Genomic DNA, 25,977 nt, shown 5'->3' with positions numbered 1-25,977 from the left:
CTCTCTCTCTCTCTCTCTCTCTCTCTCTCTCTCTCTCTTCCTTCCTTCCTTCCTTCCTTCCTTCCTTCCTTCTTTCCTTCTTTCCTTCTTTCCTTCCTTCCTTCCTTCCACAAGTACCATTCATACATAGGCATGGGCATACAGACATCTCTACCATCACAAATATAGATACTTTCTTCTTAACTCAGATCACCTTGTACTTACCTCATGTCTTATTCCTCAGTAGAATACAAGCTTTTTGATAGCCAAGACTATCTCTGATTTGTGTCTATCTCCAGAGCCAACCATGGTCCCTGACTAGTAGGTGCTATTTTAATAAATGCTCTTTCCCCCTGATAGAACATAACCTTCTTGTGGCAGTGACTTTGAATCTCCAAGGCCTGGCACATAACAAATGTTTAGGAGGCAGCTAGGTAGCATAGTGGAAGAGTGCCAGGTTTGAAGTCAGGAGGACCTTGGGCTAAATCTGGCCTCAGACACTTCCTATCTGTGTCACCTTGGGCAAGTCACTTAATCTCAATTGCCTAGTCCTTTCTCTTCTGTCTTAGAGTTGTTACTAGGACAGAAAGTAAGGATTTAAGGTGGAGAGGGGGAAGCAAACAAATTTTTATTGATTGAATGAATTTGTTGCATTGAATTCAAGTCAAATAAAATCTCTCACAGCCTTTCCTTCAAAGATCCATCCATCCTACTCTTGCATTGAATCCCCACATTTCCCAGTATTGTTCCTAGGTATGTTCCTCATTGATTTTACTATTACTTTGGCCTGGGCCTCATGAGCTCTGGGATTTGACTCAGAAGATCCTAATAAGGTCTAGTCCTACCACTTATAATATTGATAATAACTAGCATTTAATTTTTTTGACCCTACACTCCCAATAGCCCTTTGAATTAGGAACTACACATGTCATTCTTTTTATTATTGTTATTGTTGTCATTTCATAGATGAGAATATTGAAGCTCAAAGAGTTAAGTGCTTTGCCGGGTCACATAAGCGGATCTTCTGGTCTCTCCTGCCTCACATTCCAATAAACAGTCAACATAATAATAAGAAAAATCAACAGTATGTCTTCAGTGTACTTTCAGAAGCATGTGGCTTCTCATCATCATCTGAACTTTACTTATCTTTAAAAGGGATTTAATAATGCTTACCTTAACTGAGAGTTTTTTGTGAAGAAAGAGAATTGTAAACTGTAAAGTACTACTGTAGAAATGTAGACATTTAAATGTATAAATAAATATACTTCTGGATAAAAGAAATAAACATTTAAAAATATATACTTTTTTATTAAAGAAAAATGGCACGCTACCATTCAGGTTGGTACATTAAGCAACCAGCTCTCTAAAACTTAAGCTGTGGGAGTTGTTCATCTGTATCCATGGAAGCTAATTGACAACCAGCAACTTCCTGCATGGATGAAATCATGGGTTCCCCCTTCCTTCAAATAAACAAATAGGCAATTTCTTTGCTAAAAACTTCCGTTGATGCCTCATCCTGGTACATGGATTCTCAGAACACAAACTCTGTCTTCAAGGCAGCTAGGTAGATAGCATGCTAGACCTGAGTTTGAATCCTGTCTCAGACACTAAAATTATCTGACCCTGGGCAAGTCACTTCACTACCCTTGGTATCAGTTTCCTCATTCGTAAAAACAAGGATAGTAATTGTTGTCTATTTCATAGAATTGTGAGGGACAACTAAAATGGTATATGCAAAGTGCTTTGCAAACCTTAAAAAAGATACACACACACAGACACACATTTATATACACATATATGAACTAATATTATTATTAATCCTGGAAGACGTTGAGTCCTGGTCCACTGTGCAGCCCTGGATAAGTCACTAAACTCCAATTGACTAACCCCTACTGTTTTTTGTTTTTTTACCTTGGCTGCAATATTTACTATTGGTTCTAAGAGAGAAAGTAAGAGTTTACATTTTTTTTCCAAGTACTGATCCAGTAACAGCCTGCCCAAATATCAATCTAAAATCAGAAAAGCCCATTATCCAGTTGGCCATTATGAACAGATCTGAGATGCGATCAATACTCTTCCTACCAGCACAGATTGCAATCCAGCCATCCCCAGCCATCCCGTATAACTGAACAGCCTGGAGTTTTCAGTTTCTATTTGTTTAAATGAAACTATGCTGGGTCTAAAGAAATGTGATAGTCTTCTTTCCTCTCCCTCTTTTTTCATTCACAAAAAAATCTCTGCAGGATTAAGTCAAACTGAAATAAATAAGAACTTTTTAATATATATCTATATTTTATATATTTATATGTATAAATTTATTATATGTGCCATATAATACATTATATATTTAAATAAACATATATATAGTCTCTACAACATTCGAGCATTTAGAAGTGCCATTAAATGTCCTGAAAATATGCTACCCCCAGTCGTGCAGCAATAACGATGGAAGGGCCTTTCTGCTTTTAATTACTCTTTTCCAAACAGTCCCTGGCTGAGAGGTTGCACCCTGAAAGTTCATCACGACTCTGGAAGAAAACAATTTCGCAGCAGCTCAGGAGTTTAATCCTCCTGAGGTTGAAACCATGACAAAGGAGAAACAAGTGGCCTGGATTTCCCTAACAGGGGCGAGATTGCTTTTCCTGGCAGTTATTCTTTAGGGGAACTTTGGAGCTAGCTTACAAACCAGTTTCACCCAGTGTGTGTGTACACTCAGAGAGCATCTTCTGGATCCCCAGCAAAGAAAGCAGAGGGAATGGGGGTGGGATGGAGGAGGTCGTTTAATCAAAAACAGTTGATGCACTGCATCCCTGTCCAATCATAGCTGGAGGAGAAGACTAACAGGGTGAGATTGGCCCTGGTCTCCTACTCTGCCCTTCATTGTATGAGGAATTCAGAGCTGCTTATGAAAAAGCACAGGGGGCCTTTCTGTCTTCAAACTCTAGCCAAAGCCCATAAAAACCTGCACTTTTTGTGGCACAGTTCTCAAGGGAACATTTTTTTTTAAACCCTTACCGTCCACCTTAGAATCAATACTGTGTGCTGGTCCCAAGACCAAAGAGGGGTAAGGGCTGGGCAGTGAGGGTTAAGGGACTTGCCCAAGGTCACCACTAATAAGTGCCTGAGGCTATATTTGTACCTTGGTCTTTGGACTACACATCCACTATGCTACCTAGATGCCTCACAGTTAATTAAAGGAAGAGAAGGGAAATGAAGGAAAGCCTCTTAACAATTAGAGATATGCAAAAAATGGAATGGGCCTGATGGCTCAGGAGGTTATGAGTTTCTCTGTCACTGTAGGTATTTAAATGGAGGCTAGGTGACCAGTCTGAGAGATGTTGCAGAGGTAACTGATGCTTGGAGTGAAAGCGGGCCTTGGTAATCCCTGAAGTTTCTTCTGACTCCTGATTCAGTGTTTCCATGATTCTATCATAGACACAGAAATAAAAGCAGAGAAGGAAAACCTAAGACATAGTGGGAAGGACAAGGACATACCCACAGAGAAAGATCTATCTACAAGATTTAACTGGCCAAGCTGTAATAGAAATACACAGGAAAAGGGCAGCTGGGTGGCTCAGAAGATAGAAAGCCAGGCTTGAAGATGGAAGGGAGTCAAATCTGACCTCAGGCACTTCCCAGCTGTGTGACCTTGGGCAAGTCATTTAACCCCAATTGCCTAGCCCTTGCTGCTCTTCTGTCTTGGAACCAATACTTAGAATCAATTCTAAGACAAAAAGTAAAGGTCTTATAATTAGAAAATACACAGGAAAATTGAAGTACATTCATTTAACCTTGTGGCAAGTGATTTCGATACCTTTAATATCATGTCCCCTGGTAGTAATCTTCCATCTCTGGCGATCACTCCATCTCTATAAATATGTTGTATAATAATATGGACTAAGGGAGTTTCATTGCCTCCCACAACCCTGATGGCCAGGCCCTCATTAGGATCCACTCGAGTGATCTTAATGCTGGTAATTTCACCATCTGGAATCAAGTGATACAATCTTGGGAAAACTAAAATAAAAAATAAAAATAAAAAAAGGAAGAGAAAAGACAAAAAGGCTTACTGAACAACAATAACTTGTCTTTTTGGAACAGTTTTAATTCCAAGACTCCCAAACTAATTAAAATAGCTTTTATCCCTTGGTTATTGAAAAGACTGGAAGAAGTATGCATTTTCTTGTCTTTTGATCCATTTCATACATTTCTTTCTAGTTCTCATGCTGTGATAATCATTCCTCCTCTCTAACAGTGAATACCAGCATAATAAGAACTTACATTTGTATGGTACATTATGATTGGCAAAGTGTTTTATATATACATATATATTATTTCATTTGATCCTAACTTCAAATCTTTGAGGTCAATGCTATTAAAATTCTCATTTTTAGAGGAGAAAACTGAGATTCAGCAAATAAAGTGACTTGTCCAGAATCACACTGCCTGAGGTAGGACTTGAACACCTATCTTTAAGACTCAAAGTCTAACACTTCACTCCTTTCCTCTCAGTGAAATCTTTGGTGGTTAAGGAAACTAAACTGTGCCATGACATAACGGGGAGAGCTCAAACAGTAGAGTCAGAAGATCTAGTTCAAAATGCTGATTCCTCCACTTAATAATTCTTTGTTACCTTGAATAAATCGCTTGCCATCTTTATGCCTCAACTATAAAAGGAGAGTGTTTGACCAAATAATCTAGAAAGGCTCTTCTAGCTCTGAATCTATTACCATGTCAAGAAATTTGCCTTGAAAATTTCCAATTTCTTATCATAATGTATGAACTGAAATAACCATAATAAACATTCTTTAAAAAATGTGTGTGTGGCCCAGCAGATTGACTAACATGACAGCAAAGGAAAGTAATGAATGTTTGAGGGAATGTGGCAAAATTGGGACATTAATGCATTGCTGGTGGAGTTGTGAACTGATCCAACCATTCTGGATGGCAATTTGGAACTATGCTCAAAGGGCTATAAAAGAATTCCTGCCCTTTGATCCAGCCATACCACTGCTGGGTTTATACCCCAAAGATATCATAGGGAAAAAGACATGTACAAAAATATTTATAGCTGCACTCTTTGTGGTGGCAAAAAACTGGAAAACGAGGGGATGCCCTTCAATTGGGGAATGGCTGAACAACTTGTGGTATCTGTTGGTGATGGAATATCATGAACTGGAGGAATTCCATGTGAACTGGAACAACCTCCAGGAATTGATGCAGAGTGAAAGGAGCAGAGCCAGAAGAACATTGTACAGAGAGACTGATACACTGTTGGTGTTCCAGTGGTACAGTTGAATGTAATGGACTTCTCTACTAGCAGCAATGCAATGATCCAGGACAATTCTGAGGAACTTATGAGAAAGAATGATACCCACATCCAGAGAAAGAACTGTGAGAGTAGAAACACGGAAGAAAAACAACCACCTGATCACATGGGTTGATGTGGACATGATTGGGGATATTGACTCTAAATGAGCACCCAAGTGCAAATATCAATAATATGGAAATAGGTCTTGATCAATGACACATGTAAAACCCAGTGGAACTGTGCATCGGCTATGAGAGGGGGTAAGGGGAGGGGAGGGAAAGAATATGAATCCTGTAACCATGGGAAAATGTTCTTAATTAATTAATTAAAGATTTCTAAATTTTAAAAAATGTGTGTGTGGGTGATGTATATGTGGAAATTGGCATGTAGGAGCAGGGTGGGACATAGTGGTGAATAGTGGCAGCTTTGAACTCAAGATTGTCTGATTCCCAATTCGGTACTCTTATCATTACATACTTAATGGCTTCCATTCAAAGTCCCTAGGGCACTGTGCCCTTATAATCCTAAGCCAAAGTCCCATAGACAGCATCAAGTGGCACATCACTGCCAAAACTAAAAGAGAATCTTAAGATTAAATAATAGCAACATCTATTTCTGTGGAAGAGATATTTCAGAGCTCCTCAGAATGGACAGACGAGGCTGCCTCCTGTAGCTAGGCACTGAGCGCTGGGAACGTGGAATCCCACTGAATGGGGTGGGCTTGAATTCCCAGACTGTGGCCACCTTTGCCCTGGGAGGCCTGACTGATTATGCCAATTGGAGAGGTCACAACAATGGGTCTGAGAGCTTTGTAATCCACTCCTCATGTCTGTCACTATTTCCAAAACCCACAACCTTAATCCATTTCCTCTAATAGGATAACAAGTGGGCTGATCTCTGGGGAATACACAGAGAGGAGTTAAGTTTCCTTAAAGTTAATAATCATTACTATTCGGTGACTGGAAGAAGGCTGGGTCTCCAGGAAGCTCGACTCCATACTAGGTCTCTGAACCAATTTAGTTAGCCAGCTTATTGGAAAACTTGAGACAAGTGACTTAACTTCTCTGTTCCTCAGTTTATCTGGTACAAACCTTAGGATATTTTAAACTTAAATCTTTAAACCACTTTGAAGATGCCAAACAATATATTTGATTATTCTACCCTCCTCTCCTCCTGGTTTCTGTTGTTGTTATTGAGGTTGTTTGTTTTTTGTAAAACTAGTTTGAGAGATTTTCTCTATCAGTGTGAATAAGGAAAGTTTAGTGTTCAAGATGAGGACAACCCATTTCTCCCTCCTGCCTCCCTAAGTGTAAAAGAAAGGATTTTGAATTAAAAGATCAGACATTAGCTCAGTGACCTTGGGCATGTTGAATTCTTTCCCTTTTCACTGAGTCCCAGTTCTTTTAGGAACTGAGAGGATTAAAGTAGATCACCTTGGTGACTTTGGCTCTAAATCCAATGACCCCCAGCTATTATTTAGTTCTACTGTGTCATTAAATCTGCCTCTTATCAACTGGTATCTTTGTTTCTGGGTCTGTCCTTTGGGACCAAGCAGTCTAATCCCTGGATCACAAAGCAGCCCTTCAAACACTTCAAGGTAGTTCTTGGGTGTTCCCTTCTCCAGACTACACATGCACAGTTCCTCTCTCTGGACTTTGTACTCCCATGGTCTAGCACAGTGTCTTCCATATGATATGCACTTATTAAATGTATGTTGATTGGAATTGTATTGAGTATGGCATATAGATGCTGACTCTTCTCTAGATAATTTCCTGACTTGCCCATAGCAATGACCAAAAAGTATCCAAGGCAGAATTTGAACCTGGATCTTCCTGACTCCAGGACCAGTTCTATGTACTATATACCATATTGCCTCAGCATGTATTTTCTGGGTCCCTTAGAAAATAAGCCCAAAACAACCCCTTTAGCTATGTGACAAATATGAACAATTCGGAGGCATCTGATTGGGTGATTAAGTCTAGAGAAGAGTAGCATTTCATTTTCCTAACTTCATTTTCCTTACTCCTCTATTTTTCACTTCTATGCGTAAAAGTGTCACCTGCCTTCTGTCACCAGCCCTGCCCTTGATTGTGCAAGATGATGGACCCACAATAAAGACATTCATTACTCTGTAGCTGCTAGAGTGAGCTACTTCTGATAGGAAACATTCAAGCAGAATTTATTGGGTAAATTGGGAATTGGAGTGGGTCTAGATGCTTCTTGGGTTCCTTCAAGCTCTAAAATTCTATATGTCTCTGTTCCTGGCTGGTTCAAACATCTTTGGTTATCATAGTAACTATGGTGGTCTGGGGATAAGAATCTCCTCCCTGGAATAGGATTTCTAGTTGACCTCTGATCAAGACCTAGTACTTATGTATTAATGAAGGAAAACAGCCTTCTAGGTAGAGGAAAAGTGACTACAGGACCTGCTCTGCATCAAGAGAACTTAAATTGGTGAAAAACCCAAAAGCAATACCTTGCTTTTATGAGTATGTCACTGATATTTGGAGGAGGGAGTCCCAGTCCCTTTTTCCTTTATTTCTTTATCTATAAAATGGGTATGATAATCCGGATCCCTCCCTACTTCAAAGGAGGCTTCAAGAAATGAGATAATATACATGCTAGTGCCATACTATCCTGTAAACGTGTACATTGTCCAAGGCTAGGATGCAGCTTCTGTACTTATGGCAGGGTTCTTGGTAGCTTGTACTATTGTGGGTTAGTCATATCTCTCTCCCTCTTTCTCTCTCTCTCTCTCTGTCTCTGTCTCTGTCTCCCTCTCTCTCCTCTGCCCCTCTTCCCTCCTCCTTCTGTCTCTCTGTCTCTCTCTCTTTAAAGTGTGCTAATTGAATTGTGTTGCATGCTATTATTAATTACCAAAGACTGAATTGTAGAATTTATCCCAAGTCCCCACCCAAACCCAGCTGGGAACCTACTTACCTTCTGGGGCAATAGCATTCTCAGGGCTTTCTCTTGCCTGGTCAGCATGGTTGGCCACAGCACTTCCACTTTTTGTCCTGCGAAGAACACTCAGAGCTCTGTTTATTTTTTTAAAAGATCTACTTCTGATGTTGGATCGCTCAAAGTGCTGGGCTGCCGTAAGAGAAAAGAGAGAATCAAGAAAGCTGGAAAAGCTATCAGCTAGACTCAAATGGGGATCATGGTGTTATTTAATCCCCACTTTCAGGAGTGCTAAGTCCCCAGGACCTCAGCATCTCGGAGGTATGATATTTATCACTTATCCGTTCAAGAAAGCTGATCTTCTCCATAGAAGGCTATTCTGTGCTTAAACCCCACATAGTTCTCCTTATATCCACGAGAAATCTGGTAACAGTCCTAGAAAGAGTGATGCAATCCATATGACTTTGGATTTGGAGTTAGAAGACTTGAATTCAAATCTTTCCACCTTCCCTTCCCTTTTCTCATCAATACAATGGCAGAGTTCAACTAGGTGGCCTCTGGAGGGCATTCCAGTTCAAGCCATTTAGAAGTAACCCAGTACTGATTTGAGACGAAAATGATGCTGATGCTGATGATAAACTCAGATTTCTATTTCTATCAGTTTTACAAAGTGTTTTCTTCACAATAACCCAGTGAGGTAGAGGAAGCATAACTCTTCTTTTTCCCATTTTACAAATGAAGAAACTGAAGCTCAGGGAGGTTAAAGTCTCTTGTCCTTAATCTTGCAACAAATAAGTGTCGAAGGTGTAGCTCAAAGTTAAGACTCTTGCCTACAAGTCAAAAACCCTTTTTGGACTTGTACAAAAATATTTATAGCCACGCTCTTTGTGGTGGCAAAAAACTTGAAAAGTAGGGTATGCCCTTCAATTGGGGAATGGCTGAACAAATTGTAGTATATGCTGGTGATGGAATACTATTGTGCTCAAAGGAATAATAAACTGGAGGAATTCCATGTGAACTGGAAAGACCTCCAGGAATTGATGCAGAGTGAAAGGAGCAGAACCAAGAGAATGTTGTACACAGAGACTGATACACTATGGTAAAATTGAATGTAATGGGCCTCTCAACTAGCAACAATGCAATGACCCAGGACAATTCTGAGGGATTTATGGAAAAGAGCGCTACCCACATTCAGAGGAAGAACTACAGGAGCGGAAACACAGAAGAAAAGCAACTGCTTGAACACATGGGTTGAGGTGGACATGATTGGGGATGTAGACTCGAAACTACCACACCAATGCAACTATCAACAATTTGGAAATAGGTCTTGGTTAATACCAGTGGAAATGCGCATCAGCTAAGGGTGGGGAGAGTTGGGGGTGGGGGGGGTGAAGGGGAAAGTAGGAGCATGAATCATGTAACCATGTTAACTTTTCTAAAAAATAAATATTATTAAATGTTAAATAAATAAATGAAATGAAATGCCAAAAAACAAAACAAAACAATGCAATGATCTAGGACAACTCTGAGGGAATTATGAGAAAGAATGCTATTTCATATTCAGAGGAAGAACTGTGGAAGTAGAAACACAGAAGAAAAACCTGATCACATGGGTGGATGGGGATATAATTAGGGATATTGACTCAAAATGAACACCCTAATGCAAATATCAATAATATGGAAATTGGTCTTGAACAATGACACATGTAAAACCCAGTGGAATTGTGTGTGGGCTATGGGAGGGGGTGGGAGGAGGGAAGTGATAGAACATGAATCCTATAACCATGGAGAAATGTTATAAATTAATAAATTTAATAAAAAATTAAAAAAACAAACTCTTTTTGTTCTATATTCCTTTGCTACTGTTTGCATTTTTCCCTGTCTCTAATGTCACAGAAGGTATGACACGTGAGACATTCCAGGAGTCTTTTTGCCACGCAACCCCTTTTACCCAGTCACACAAATCTTTAATGATTCGAGATATTCTTGTTTTTATTTCCTGTTGGATGGTTAAAAATGGAACCTTTCCTAGAAACTTGGAAATGGAGCTTTTCCTAGAGTCTCTCCTTATTTCCTCTGAAAATCATGTCTGCCCCTTTCTCCTGTGACTATTCCATGAGGGACAATGCCTAGGCAAGTATCCTGTTTCCCAGAGAACCGTTCCCTTCTTTCATCCTTACCTCTGCTGATTCGACCAGAGTTCACGGGGCTGTTGGCTGACTGGCCATCATCTGTGGTAGAGACGAAAGCAGGGTTGTCGAGGCCAGGCTCGTCGGTCATCAAGGCAATGGTTGCTGCTGCAGAGACATCTGGGGAGAGTGCTGCGGACGTCAAGCTGGCACAGCCATCTGAACAGCCATCTTGTGAGCGCCTCTTGCGATCCTTGGTAAGGCCATAATGGGAGGCACCTTTACAACTGAAGCCAGCAAAGAGAAGAGGAGAAGGCTTAGTTTGAGGAGGAAATACTCTGCTAAGCCCACATCTAAACCTGACAATACTTAAAATGATAATAGAGGTTGATGTCCATTTAATTCTTTGAAGGCCATTTCTATACTGTCCCATAAAATTGTACATAACCTAAAGGTATGATGGGGCTTCTGTAGTCATGGCATAGTTTTACGCATCTTGCACTGTTGTGGGTTGGTCGTCTCTGTTTTGTTTTGTTTTTTTTTTTTAAACACTAAAGCCCTGAATACAACTGATCCCACGGCAGTTATTATAAGTGCCTAATTCTGGCACATCCTAGCATTAACGGTAAACATGCTAATTCCTGGGATTCCACATTTAACCTCTTTCTGATGCCAAATCACACAAGAACCACAAAACCAGTGTGGTCTGATGAGTTTTCCCCAGAGTCACTTTTGGTTTCTGCCTGCCTCTTGGTATGCCCAATCATAAATATTTGGCTAATGATTTGCTGTGTTTACTACTACCATTACCAGTTTCTGATGGCTCAGGCCAATGGGCAATACCATTTACCATTTCTGCCTTCCACACATACTCTTCAGAAATTCTCCTTTGCCTTTAAAACTCAGCTCAGGGTCCACCTCATCCAGGAAGCCTTCCCTCATCCTCCTCAGCTGAAAATATGTCCTTTCCTAATTGAAAGATTCCTAGAACAACTTCCCTGGACCACCTCTTGGCTCTATTTACCTTTTACCTTCTATTACATTCATCTATGTACATGTCATATTTCATTTCCCACCCCAATACACACACACACACACACGCATGCATACATGCACACAACTTTTAGAATATAAACTCTTGGGAATGGAGGCTATCTTGGTTTTGTTTCTGTATGTCTGGCACCTTGCTCAAAGCAATCACTCAAGAAATGTTTGCTGAATTGAATTTCACTGAATCTTCTATAATTCAGGAAGATTCAAAAATATTCTTATTTCTGATGAGACAGCTTAGTGGAAGAGAAAGAACATTGTAATTGAACTGGTAAAAGTTGGGTTTGAATTCCAAGTCTATTCTCCCTAGGACAGCCCAGTGGTATAGTCCATAGAGCTTTGGACCCGGAATAAGGGAAGACCTGTGTTCAAATCTAATCTCTTATTAGCTGTGTGACCCTGGGCAAGTCATTTAATCCTGTTTGTCTGGTTCTGGGATAAAAATAGCATCTACTCTCCAGAGTTGTTGATCCAGAGGATCAAATAGGATGATATTTGTAAAGTTCTTAGCATAGGACCAGGCACATAGTAGGGACTATATAAATGCTTATTCTCTTCCCTAATACTTACCATTCTGGAAAAGTCACCTGACCTTTAGAGGCCTCAATTGTCTTACCTTAGATGACTTCAAAGGTCTCTTCTAGTTCTAAATTCTACAATCCCAGGAATAGCTCCTATACTTAACCTTTCCCTTGTTCCAAACAGCCTAAGTATGGCAGCTAGGTGGTACTATAGACCTATAGTCAAGAAGACCTGGATTCAAAGACACTTATTTAATTGACCTGAGCAAGTCACTTCACCTCTGTGTGTCTCAGTTTTCACTCTTCTAAAATGGGGATAACAATAGCATTAAAATAAATGCCAAAATAAGCGGGTCATGAAGATAAGATGAAATGATATTTTAAAAGTACTTTGCAAATCTTAAATCTCTCCATATCTGCTAGATATTGTTATTAAGTATGAAAATAATTCATGTATGTCCCCTTCCAGAGAAAGAATTGAAAAAAAAAAAAGAAACAAGCAAGACACAGTTTTGTGGAGAAGGGAGGGAGGGTGCGAAATACCTGAGAATTTTAATGTAATGAACTTATTAATAAAAATAAATAATAAAAATGTTTTAAAAAGAAAAAGGAGGGGGAAGAAAGTTTATACTGCTTTTTTAAACCCTTACCTTTCATCTTAGAATCAATATTGGATTACAAATACAAAAAAAAAGATTCAGCTACTTAGAAGCAAAAAGTCAAGGAAATGTTTTTAAAAAATATTAAATCAATGCAACAAGCATTTTGTGCTACTCTGGGTGGCACTATGCTTTTAAAAAAACGTTCCTTGACTCTTCGCCTGTAAGTGGTTGAATGGTGAGAGAGACAGAGGAGACAGCTGAAACCACTTAGCTTTGTTAACATAGAATGCTAGAGCAGGATGGAACTTTCTAGACTATTTTGTCCAATCTCTTCATTGTAATAGAAGAAAAAAGTCAATGGACTGCTAGGTGGCTCAGTGGATGGAGAGCCAAGCCTGGAGATGGGAGGTCCTGGATTCAAATTTGACCTCAGACTTCTTAGCTCTGTGACACTTGCCTAGTCCTTGTCACTCTTTTGTTTTAGAATTGATCCTAAGACAGAAGGCAAGGGTTTTTTAACAAAAAAGAAAAGAAAGGAGGAAGTCAAGATCTAAAGGAAGTAAAGTGATCACCCACAAGAAGAGAGATGAAGAGATGGAATAAAGACTCAAACATATTCTTATTGTCCTTCTAAGTTGTCACTGTCAATTTATTTATTTCTCTTTTGCTGCTGAGATTTGAAAAAGGATACAGACATGCCTCTTTCAAGAAATAAGAGATTATTAAAATTCCATAGTTTAAAAAAATCTCTTGAATTCATCCCTCGTTAATTTAGACTTTATACAATAGTGGCTAGGTAAACAGCAAGGCAGAGCTGAGCCTGGAGTCAGGAAGACTTGAGTTCAAATCTGACCTCAGACTCTAACTAGTTATATGATCATGAGCAAATCACCTAAAATCCCATTTGCCTCCATTTCCTCATCTGTAAAATCAGCTGGAAAAGGAAATGGAAAACCCCTCCAGCATCTTTGCCAAGGAAGTCAGGAAGAGTCAGACCGGGCTGAAAGGCAGAACAACCCAATAGTTTCACCAGCAGGAACTCCCATTCAGCTGATCCTTTGCATAAATTCTTAGAACAGGATTTCCAAGATAAATTAATGCTGCCATCAAGATCCATTGAGTTCATTGAGGATTAAAAGAATAAGCTTTAACTGTACTCTTTCCTAAATGATTTGCATGCTAACTAATTACAAATCTTTGCTTCCTATCATGTCCCCAAACTGCTCCTGTAGTTCCAATGACCATAGTGATTTTAAACAGAGAAGACAGCATTTCTTATTTTTTAAAAATACATAATGGAAACTTTTCTTTTAGGTCTATTCCTTTTTCCCCCCCCAATTATATGCAGAAACACTTTTCAACAATTGTTTTCTGACATTCATAATCAAAATTCTTGCTCTCCCTCCTCCTTCTCTCCCCACCCCCCACTGGAGCTGGTCACTAATCTGGTACAGGTTATACCAGTGCTAGAAGTGAGGCTTTCTCTGAGTCCAAATTATTAAGCTGCTTATTAACTCGAAAATAGCAAAATGGCTGATATGGGAAACTCGAAATTGGAAGGAGCACTCTGTGATGGGAGAAATCCAACGAGATAACAGTTTGGGTGGCCCGAAAAACCACACAGATCTCTGAACAGAGCCCTTTCTTATATAGGCCAACAGCATTTGGTGTGTGTAACGCATGTGTCAGAGGATGGGAAGTTCCTAGACTGTTTAGTTGGTCTGGAAATATTCCTTCTCTTCTCAGGGCATCGTTGCTCATGACAGTACACTCTGCTGGAGCCAGGGAATGGCTTCTCCATTTGGACAGATGGCTGGCAGAAGTCTCCAAGCCCTGACTTGTGGGGGGAAAATAAAGCATTGTGATCAAAGGAGAGAGAAGCAGCCTGTCCTGGGGTTGCAGGAGTTAAAAGGCTACAGAGGCTTTGAAAGTGTGAATACTAAGGATATACTACTACAAAACCGTGGCAGTGCCAAATCCCTGGGGCTCCAGGCCTTTCAGGAAACAGACTCTACTGTATCCAGAAAAGGATTGATTTGAAACTTGAGAAATGGGCAGGGGGAGGGGAATGGGGGCACTTCTGAATCAGAGATTGTGAAGAAAAAGATAGTAGAGTATCTAGTAGTTCACAAGAGGCAATAACCAGGAATGGGCAGCTGGGTGGTGCAGTGGATAGATCACTGAGCTTGGAATCAAGAAAACTCATCTTTTGTGAGTTGAAATGTAGCCTCAGACACTAACTGGCTGTGGGACCTTGGGTAAGTCACTCTACTCTGCCTCAACTTTCTCATCAGTAAAATGAGCTGGAGGAGGAAATGCCAAACCACTCCAGTATTTTTGCCAAGAAAACCCCAAATTGGATCACAAAAGATTTGGATGTAACTAAACATAATAATAGGGAAGAGAGCAAACATGGTCATATGTGTCTCAAATTACTTGTCTGGGGAACTACAATTCCTCTGGGGGACTATCTTCGTGCCCTCCAGGCTGCCTGGGAACTAGAGTCTGACTCCTGAAGCTGAGCCTCACTACCTGCTTCTGAGGTCACCTCCCTTATGTTATTACCTGCCTCTACTTCTATCAACTACTTGCTGTCATGGAACTGGAGAGGGAGTGTCATGAGAGAAGTTCCGTTCCAGCAGCATCACTTGACATCAGTCATTATGGTCGCAGCAACTGGCTTTTACATTCTGCTTTCCAGTTTACAGAACTTTTTACATATATGATCTCATTGGACCTCCCTCACCCCCCAGTAGCCCAGTGGCATAAGTACTAAGGACATTATTATGGACATTTTAGTGATGAAATGGAGGGTCACAAAAGTTAAGGGATCTGCCCATGGTCCCACAGCTAGAAAGTATCAGAGATAAAATTCAAAGGATCATACATGTGAAGCTAGGAGGGCCCTTAGAAGCCATTGGGTCCAAACCTCTCCTTTTACAAATAAAGAAACTGAGGCATAGGAGAGTAACTTGTAGCCTGCCTCTTAGACTGTGAGCTCCTTAAGGGCAAAGAATGTCTTCTTTTTAAAGCCTTTACCTTTGTCTTAGAATTAATACCGTCGATATCTTTGGTTTTATTTGGGGGTTTGGGTTATTTGTGACTTTGCTCTTACAACAGTGACCGATAGGGAAATGTGTTTTGCATCACAATAAAAAAAAGAAAAAAGAAATGATAAAGTCAGTTCCAAGGCAGAAAAGCATAAGGGCTAGGCTATTGGGATTAAGCGACTTGCTCAGGATCACACAGCTAGGAAGTGTTTGAAGTCAGATTTGAACCCAGGACTAGCTGCCCCATAGGGAATGTCTTTTGCCTTTTTTGTGTTTCTTCCATGCTTAGCAGTAGGTCTGGCACATCTATTGTTCAGTTGTTTTCCAGGTGTGTCTGACTCTTTGTGAACTCATTTGAGGTTTTCCTGGCAAAGATACTGATACAATTCTTTCTCCAGCTCATTTACAGATGAGGAAACTGAGACAGACAGGTTTAAGTGACTCGCCCAGGGTCAGTCCTATTGCTAGTGTTTGGAGCTAGATTTGAACTTGGGGAGAAAAATCTTTTCTCACTCCAAGCCCAGCACCCTACTGCGCCACCTAGCAGCCACTTGACACCTAGTAGATACTTAATACATTCTAACAATAGGGATTTGAAATCTGATCCTCTCTTCAAATCCAACATTCTTTACACTGAACAACAGTGAACCAAGCCAGGCAATTACTTAGCATCATTAAGTGTCTCCTGTGGGCTGAGTCTCCTCATTCCAAATCCAGTACCTTCCCCACTGGGGGGGATTTCTTATTATTATTATCATTTTCAATTTTATCATTATTTTATTCCCATAACAAATTTCCTCAGAAGTTTTCCATGATTCGTGTTCTCTTCCTTCCCTCTTCCATCCCCTGTCCCAGAGGTAACAAGCAATTCCACTGGGCTATATGCGTATTATCACGCAAAACATATTTGCTGGATCCTTTTTAGAAGGATGTCTAGCATAAACTGCCCTTCAGGCAAACCATGCTAACCAGGTTATTTCAATTCAGGTTATTCAGGCAAAAGCATGCTAACCAGGTTTTTTCAATATCAAGCTGGCAATAGACTTCTCCTTCTTGCTAAGAAATTGTAGAATGAACCCAAAGGGCTGGCAAAACTTCATGTTAGCAATTTGATCAATTCTAGTCCTGGAAATAAATGCACGGAATCCCTGGAGAAACTTCAGCCTTCACGTGGTGAGATGCTGCCCATCCTTACAAACATCCTTAGGGGCAGTCTCTTTCCCAAAGCCTCCGCAGATACCCTCTAACCCAGTGATTCCCAAAGTGGGCGCCACCGCCCCCTGGTGGGTGCTGCAGCGATCCAGGGAGGCGGTGATGGCCACACTTTTTTTGTATTACATTCTATTCTGAGTTCAATAAATAGTTTCATAATTTCCAGGGGGCGCTAAGTAATATTTTTTCTGGAAAGGGGGCGGCAGGGAACCACTGCAAACTAGGAGCAACCTTTCCATGTACATTCTCTTTCCTGAGAACCCCACCCCCTTCAGCCCTGATCATACTGGAGTTATCGATGCAGACATCTACCATCGCCTTCGATTTTGAATGACACAGATCATGTCTTATTCCTCTTATATCTCCAAGGGTCTAGCACCACGCTTTGCCCACAGCAGTCACCTAAGCAGTGAAGGTTGTCTGCTGAAATGATGAAATATCTTTCTCCCCCTGGTCTTCATACCCAGCTAGATTTCTAGTGGCTGTAATGCAAGAACAGAAATGGGAACTGAAGAAGCCTGAAGAATGAACCTTGAGCAAAGAAGGAAGCTCCTGCTTGTTCAATGCTGGCTTTCCCCTTCTATTAGACTTAACTTGAATCTGAGGCAGAGTAATCGATGAAGCAACTGCATGGAAGTGCTCATGATCTCTTTCATCGTCACTAGTGCTTAGGTTCAGTGGCAAATAAAAAGGCAGGGGAGGAGAGCAGATCTTTTGGATGGGTTTTTGGTCGATGCAAAAACATGTAGTGAAGTGTGATTGGAGATGTAAATCAACTGCTTCTCAATTTCCAACCTTCGGTATCCTGGACACTGAGTGCTTGAGGCTCATGAAAGGAGGGCAAGATCTGCCCTTAAAAAATAAAATAAAAGAGGCCCTTCTGAAGCACGGCTATTAACTACCCCATTTCTGAAAATTGGCTTTCTTGGCAATACTGGAGTGAGGGGGGCCTGTTCCTTCTTCACAAAGTGAGCAATGACAGCCCATTAGAACAAGAATACTAAGCTCCAACGAGGTCACGGGTTAGTGGTTTGCTTTAGAGAGGAGTGGGGAAGGAACCAGAGCCCAACGAGCTTGTTGCTAATGAGACTTGGAGGCTGATAGCAGATGCTGAGCCCAGGCATCATTCAGACGAGGTCTGATGGGGCTTTCTCTTAAGAGTTCAGCCAACTGTACCTTGGATCCATATCAACTCTAGTTCAGCAAGCAGACTCACAGGGTATAGTGGAATTACAGAGCACCAGATTTGGAGCCCAGAGAGAGCTGCTTTCAAAGCCAGAAATATTCGGGTCCAAATCTTGCCTCTGACGCATAATGGCTGTGAGACCTTGGGAAAACTCACTTCATCTTTCCGTGCTCTAGACAACTGACTCTGAATTGCAGGGGAGGTGTCAACCACCACTGGCAAAGATCATTTCTGCACCTGGGAGTTCCTTACACCAATGAAACCTCAGGGGCCTGCCCTAGTCCTACCTAAGTGGCCTTAGTCACGTCATTTCTCGGGGCCTTTGCATGTTCATTTGGAAAATGAGGAGCTTGGACTAGATCTTCTCTTAAGGTTCCTTTTGGCTCTAAATTAAATGATTCTGTGTCCCCGAAAAGCTGCTCTCTCCATGATATGTGAACATTACCCACAAGAAAGCTGTATGAAAGACTTATCATAGCCACATAGGGCAATTAAGTGGCTCATGAACAGGATGCCAGGCCTGGAGCGAGGAGGAACAGAGCTCAAATTTGCCTCAGACACTTGCTAGCTGTGGCAGCAGCACCTGAAGCCTTTGTGCATTATGTTCGATGCCTCTGATCTGGCACAACTCATCCCCAAAAGAAATCTTCATTACAACCTGGTGGAGAGGTGATCACACAAGTTCTGTTAGAAGCTTCTTAAGGAGAAGGAATCTACCACCTTGAGGCAAAAGAGTCAAATTTGGACAATCCCCATTGTTAGGACAGGTAGGTGATCCAGTGGTTAGAGAGCTGGACTCAGGAAGACCTGAATTCAAATGAGACCTCAGACATTTTCTAGCTGTGTGACTCTGGGCAAGTCATTTAGGTCTGTTTTGCCTCAATTCTTCATCTGTAAAATGATCTGGAGAAGGAAATGGCAAACCACTTAAGTGTTTTTGCCAAGAAAAACCCTTATGGGGTCACAAAGAATGGGACACAACTGAAACAACTGAACAATAACAACAGGGCCATATTGACTAATTCCAAAATATTCCCTTTGATCTCTTTACGTCTCCGAGCTGTCCAGAGTTGTTGTGTTTTTTAAAATTAGGTTACACATCATGTTAACTCTACTCATCAGCACATTTCCCTCTGTGATCAAACTGGATTCGATTTCTTTTAATGCAGTCTAAGATTGCATTAGCTTTTAAAACTATCAATCCCACTATTTACTTATGTTGGCAGGCCATCAAAAATGTCAGCTCTTTTTTTTTTAAGCCCTTACTTTCTTTCTTAGAATCTATACTGTATATTGGTTTCAAGGCAAAAGAGCAGGAAGGGCTAGGCAATGATGGTTAAGTGACTTACCCAGGGTCATATAGCTAAGAAGTGTCTAAGACCAGAATTGAACTCAGGACTCCTGTGTCTGGGCCTGGCTTCCAAGCTATTGAGCTACTTACTTGCCCTCCAACCCCAGCTTTTTTTTTCAGACAAACTGCTCTTTTCATACAGTTCCCCAATTTTGTAGTGGTAAAGTTGATTTCTTGAGCCTAAGTGTGAAATATGACTTTATTCCTATTAAATTATCAACATTCTAACCCACTGAGCTTTTCAGATCTTGAGCCAGTATATAGTCAGACAATATATAGTTTTCTAATGAAGGATCATAGAGCGAGGACTAGAAGGGGCCTTGGAAGTCATTTATTCTAACACATTTTGTAGAGGGGCAGCTAGGAGGTACAGTGTGGAATAAATAGCGTGCTGAACCCAAAGTCAGAAAGATTTATCTTTGGGAGTTCAGATCGAGCTTCAGATGATTACTATCCATGTGACCCCAGGTAGGTCACTCAACCCAGGTTGCCTCAGTTTCCTTGTCTGTAAAATAATCTGGAGAACCTCCAATGAGATCACAAAGAGGCAGCTGAGCAACAACAACAAATCTTGTAGATGAGAAAATGAGGGGTTAACTGTAACATAACTGACTTGTCCAACAACATACAAGAGGCAATGTTGCAGCTTAGATTTGCTTTTTCCATTCTACCATGCTGCTCCTTGCTGGCTTCATATTTTAACTTGTCAAATCTTTATGAATTCAGATTCTGTTGGATAATAAGTTAGTTCTAGGTCATCTGAAAATTTGATAAGCATGCCATCTATGTATCCATCTAAGTTACTGATAAAAATGTTTTAAACACAGACCCCTCGGGACTTCCCAACATGCCAACACTGAATCTTTAGTGAGCATTTCCTGAGTCTATTCAAGCTAGAAACCAGAAACAACTTTCTGTTCATTTTGAATCTACCCACGCATCCTCTGGTCTAGCTTGCAGCTTACCATCTTTGTCATATACTTTATTATTTGTCAAACCTGAGTCTGTTTCTGTGTGTTTGTGCAGTATTTCCTAGATCTGCTAGTCTAATCACTGTCAAAAATGGAAATTAACTTCATAAAGCCTGTGCTGATACTGATGAAGCAATGCTTCTTTCTAATCTAAGTTTTCTAGATTTTCCTACTTTTCAGTCTTCTTTGCTCTTCCTCAAACATGATGTCCCAGCTTCTAACTGAGCATTTTTGTTGGCTGTCTTCCAAGCTTGGCATGCGCTACCTCCTCCTCTCTGCTTCTTGGCTTCCCTGGTTTCCTTCAGGTCCCAGCTAAAGTCCCATCTTCTACAAGAATCCCTCTTAATTCAAGTGGCTTCCCTCTGTTGATTGCTTATAACTGATCTAGCATATAACTTGTCTGTACATAGCTGTTTGCATGCCATCTTCACTTTATTGTGAGCTCCTTGACAGCAGGAATTGCCTTTTGCCTTTCTTTGCATTCTCAGAACCTAAAACAGTGATTCCCAAAGTGGATGCCACCACCCCCTGGTGGGTGCTGCAGTGATACAGGGGGGCGGTGATGGCCACAGATGCATTTATCTTTCCTATTAATTGCTATAAAAATTAAAAAAAAATAATTTCCAGGGGGCTAAGTAATATTTTTTCTGGAAAGGGGGCAGTAGGACAAAAAAGTTTGGGAACCACTGACCTAAAAGGACCTGGCATGCTATAGGAGTTTAATAAATCTTTATTGACTAACAATTGGCTACTTAATATGATGCAGATTTTTTTTTGTAGTTGAGTTCTCATAGATAAGTTTAATTAAATCAAGTATTTATTAAGTGCTATTTATAATCACATAAATTTAGAACTGGGAGATCAAAACTGAATTTAGCTTTTATTTTGTGGAGGACATAGATTTAGAACTGAAAGGGATCTTGGAAGTCTATAACTTAAACTTCTTCATTTTACAGATCAGGAAATTGAGGCCAAGAGAGGCAAAATAACTTGATTGGGACAAAATGACAATTAAGTATCCCAGGCAGGATTCAAACCCAGGCCTTTCTGACTCCAAATCTAAGGTTCTGTCTACAGCATCAGATTACTTAAAGGCACCTAAAGAGTCAAAAACAAAAAAGAAAAACAGAGCTTACTTTCAAAGAGTCTGTTATGTTTACAGGTTTTGTTTTGATCAGAGTAAAGCAAATAAACATAATTCTTCTTATGTTATTTACAGAGCAAATACAGTTGAATGAACACAAAACTCCACTGGTCTGTCCAACTCTGGAAGGTTGATTATGGAAGAGAGGACATATTTCAAGTTCTTTCACAGACAGATATGATGCAGAATTTTGACAGGAATTGATATCAAGCTTTTTAGCTGAGTGGCAGAATGGATAGAGAGCTGGTCTGAAAGCCAAGAAGCCCTGAATTCAAGTCCCATCTCTAACCTATATTGACTGGGCAATTGATTTAACTTCATTAGACAACTTTCTAAGACATTGTAGAGAAAGCACCAGACTGAGGCAATTCACTTAAGTGTGTATCTGTTGGTAACGGAATACTATTGTGCTAAAAGAAATAATGAACTGGAGGAATTCCATGTGAACTGGAAAGAACTCCAGGAATGGATACAGAGTGAAAGGAGCAGAACCAGGAGAACTTTATACACAGAGACTGATATGCTATGGCACAATCGAATGTAATGGACTTCTCTACTAGCAGCAATCCAATGATCCAGAACAATTCTGAGGGATTTAGAAGAAAGAACACTATCTAGGGGGCAGCTGGGTAGCTCAGTGGATTGAGAGTCGGGCCTAGAGACGGGAGGTCCTAGGTTCAAATCCAGCCTCAGACACTTCCCAGCTGTGTGACCCTGGGCAAGTCACTTGACCCCCATTGCCCACCCTTACCATTCTTCCATCAAGGAGCCAATACACAAAAGTTAAGAGTTAAAAAAAAAAAAAAAAGAACACTATCCACATCCAGAGAAAGAACTGTGGGAGCAGAAGCACAGAATAAAAATAACTGCTTGATTGCATGGGTCAATGGGGATGTGATTGGGGATGTAGACTCTAAACAATCACCCTAATGCAAATATTAATAATACGGAAATAGGTCTTGATCAATGACACAGGAAAAACCCAGTGGAATTGCTCATTGGCTATGGGAGGTGGGTGGGAGGAGTGGAGGGAAAGAATCTGGATCATGTAATCATGGAAAAACACCCTAAATTAATTAATTAAATAAAATTTGTCAAATAAAAAATAATAAATGATATTGAAGAACTGAAAAAAAGAAAGTGTATATGAGGCAGCTAGTTGGCTCAGAGGATAGAGAGCCAGGCTTTGAGGCAGGAGGTCGTGGATTCAAATCTGGCTTTGACACTTCCTAGCTATGTGATCCTGGGTAAGTCACTTAGCCCCCATTTCCTAGCCTTTATTCTTCTGCCTTGGAATCAATACTTTAGTGTTGATTCTAAGATGGAAGGTAAGGGTTGGGGGTGGGGGGAAGCATATACACTCTTCCTTAAATTGGTATAGTTGTATCTTGTCCCTCCTTTCTAGAGCTACATCCTCTTTATCTCTAATGTCCTCCTATCTTGGAGAGGGGAAAAATGATCTTCCACACTCTCACTGTACTTCCAATTTTTGCTAACCCAGATGGAAACTAAGAGAAGGCTTTCCTCTCCATATTCAGCACACTCCAAGTCTGATACAGGGAAGGAGATCAAGCTGAACACTTAGTTATTCATGGTGTTCTGGTTTTCTCCTCTAAGAGCTTCACCTTTATCACAGGAGCAGAGGCTCAGACTGGAGAGTGATTGAAACAATTAGCCTAGAGAAAGGTGCAGCTCTCTTGTGTCTGGAGAAAGGGAGACATTCATTCTTAATGGATGTATTCAACCAATCAGACAACAAAAGGAATCAAGATTAGCAAACTCTACAGGGACATACCTGTCAGAGTTCCCAGCTCAGTACAGCTTACTCAGGTTTAGCAAGTACAGTGACTTTGAAACTGAGTTCAGTGGGCAGGGGCCAGACATCAGAGGTTGAAGATGGGTGGCAGAAAAGATGACAACTGAAGGATGCTAAAGAATGTTGTCTTCTCAGAAGTGAAATCTAAGCTGTTATGTTTCTTTTCTTTTCTACACTTACCATTTGACTTAGGATTGATACCAAATATTGATTTCAAGGCAGAAGAACAGTAAGTGGAGTTAAGTGACCTGTGCAGGGTCACACAGCTAGAAAATGACTGAGACCAGATTTGAAGTCAGGACTTCCCATCTCCAGGTCTGGTCTTCTATCCATTGAGTTGCCTCAATGCCCCAGCCATTATGTTTCGAATATGACTCCCTCCTTGCCCCACCAATGTCATTACTCCTTTCTCTACTACAGGTGCAAATCCTACCCTCCTCCAAAGACTAGCAGTCCCCTCTTCTCCAAGGCAAGCATTACCTATTCTGGATCTTCTGATCTCCCCCTCTTTAAGTATCTATAGTGCTTACTATCTGTAATAACTCATTTTGCCCAGCACCTCACATAATAGGTGTTTAATAAGTACCTATATTCTTTGACCCAGAGAGTCTGCTAATAGGTAAATATCTCAGGAAAAGGAGGCACCCAAGATAGCTGGGAACAAAGTAGTTATTCAGTGATTGGGGAATAGTTAAATAAATTGTGGTGAATGAAATTTTGCCATGCCTTAAGATATAATGAGCATGAAGGATACAGAGAATCATGGGGAAATTCATATGAAATGATACAAAGTATAGTTAATAGAATCTGGAAAAAATGTAGATGATGTGAATACCACATCAACCAGAATGACGTGAATAGAAGGACAATGCCAACAAGAACCCCATGCAACTGAATCTTGCTATTTAGTGATCCTAAAGAGATAATTCACCTTTTTTCCTTTTCATGAAATTATAAGTGTGAAACAATGCATAAGCTATAATAATGATTACTAAAATTTATTTGACTTTTATAATGTGCCAGGTACCATGCTAAGTGCTTTATAAATATCATCCCATTTGATCTTCACATCATCTCTGGGAGGGAGGTGCTACTATTACCATCATTTTACATATGAGGAAACTAAGGCAAATAGAAGGTAAGTGACTTGCTCAGGATCACAAAGTTAATAAATGTCTGAAGCCAAGTTTAAACTCAGGCCTTCTTGACTTCAGAGCCAGCACTCTATCCACTGTACCAAAAATCGGCCTCAATTGAGCTGTAAAATGGGAGAGACGTATTTGGGAATATTATATAAAAAACAAAATATAGCAATAATTTTTTTAACATCCTGAATAAATGAATGAGTAGCTTATCCAGAAGTTGAATTAGGAAGGTACTAATAGGTAAGTGCAAACAGTTATGGAAAATAATTTTAAGGTTATCAATAGTGCCATGTAACCTTGTTTTCTAACATGGTCTTCATCAAAATTGGGGCTGTTGAATTGGATATTTTCAAGTCACTTTGGTAGTATCCCATTCAATCACAGAATCTCGTGACTAGGGGGCAAAGGAACCTCAGAGGCCATCTACTTCAACTTGAACAAGAATTCACAATAAAATATTACACAATGGAATACACAAACAATCACTCAACATTGACCTGAAAACCTCTAAAGATGGGAAAGCTCTACCTCCAGAGAAAATCCAATCTCTGTTGCACATATCTAATTAGGATATTTTTCTTTATGTTAAGCCTAACTTTGTTTTTAACCTTTGCCTCTACCAAATATTCACTGCTTCTAGTTGTGTCCTCTGAGGTTGAGCAGAACCACCCAAAACTCACTAGTATTTTTGTATAGTGACAATTATAAATAAATCATGGATAAAGTACATGCAAGTTCATAAGTGCAAAGAGTCATCAGGCCAGTGGGCCCCACCCTTTGGCAATTGGTTCAACCACTACTGAGTATGAACTTCAGCCCAAATGACCTTGCTGTGGAATTTATTGACTTCTTTTACCAGTAAAATGAAGAGGATCAATGACACATGTAAAACCCAGTGGAATTGCTCATTGGCTACAGGAGGGGGATGGGAAAGGGGAGGGAAAGGACGGGAGGGAAAAAACATGAATCATGTAACCATGGAAAAATACTCCAAATTAATTAAATAAACAATTTTAAAAGAGACGAAGCATATCCTCTCCTCCTGACTGCCATTTCTGTGCCTCCAAAGTACTTGTCCACCTGGGGAAAAGCATCCTCTGTTTTTTCTGCTACTCTTGTTTGACTCACTGATGAAGACCAGGCAAGAACAAACAAAACGACAAAAGCATAACAGGAAGGAGTCATTAAAAGATAGTTGAAAAATTAAAATTGTTTTTAAAATTCTTATTTATTTAATTTATTATAATTTATTTGTTATAATTTATAAATTATAATAACAAATTTAAAAAAATATTTTAATATTTCAAAAAAGTTAAAAGATGAGCAGAATTAGCCCAAACTCAACTCATCTTTACCCAATAAAATTGTTTCATTGGTGTGGTAAAATGAGGGACACAATCGATTAGCCTCGTGTGAAAGTCTAGGGGGAATGTTGAAGGAGGCCTTGCCCCTGCCCCTGCCCAAATACCAATCTAGGCATAGACCACCAATTTGCTTTAGCAAAGAAGTTGACTTTTTTTGGTGAGATTTATTATAAAGTGCTATGCAGGCATGAGAAACTTGTTACCACCTCTTCAGTGGATCATATCATTAGTTGGAAGATAGAAGG

General features: G+C 40.2%; 1 protein-coding gene across 2 annotated transcripts in view; it reads right to left on the bottom strand.

Annotated features, from left to right (window-relative positions):
• Window positions 1-25,977, bottom strand: part of LNX1 (ligand of numb-protein X 1) — a 121,368-nt gene that overhangs the window by 45,495 nt on the left and 49,896 nt on the right. For both annotated transcript variants that reach the window (XM_044681248.1, XM_044681249.1), the window contains exons 2-4: window positions 10,372-10,607; window positions 8,231-8,383; window positions 3,794-3,996 (exon numbers count right to left, since the gene is read on the bottom strand). In XM_044681248.1, the coding sequence (XP_044537183.1) occupies window positions 3,794-3,996; window positions 8,231-8,383; window positions 10,372-10,607 (592 nt within the window). The remainder of the gene's footprint in view (window positions 1-3,793; window positions 3,997-8,230; window positions 8,384-10,371; window positions 10,608-25,977) is intronic.

The sequence above is a fragment of the Gracilinanus agilis genome, chromosome 6 (genome assembly GCF_016433145.1).
Source record: "Gracilinanus agilis isolate LMUSP501 chromosome 6, AgileGrace, whole genome shotgun sequence".
Taxonomy (NCBI): domain Eukaryota; kingdom Metazoa; phylum Chordata; class Mammalia; order Didelphimorphia; family Didelphidae; genus Gracilinanus; species Gracilinanus agilis.
The sequence above is the reverse complement of the archived record's forward strand: the minus strand, read 5'-3'. Positions and strand labels throughout refer to the sequence as shown.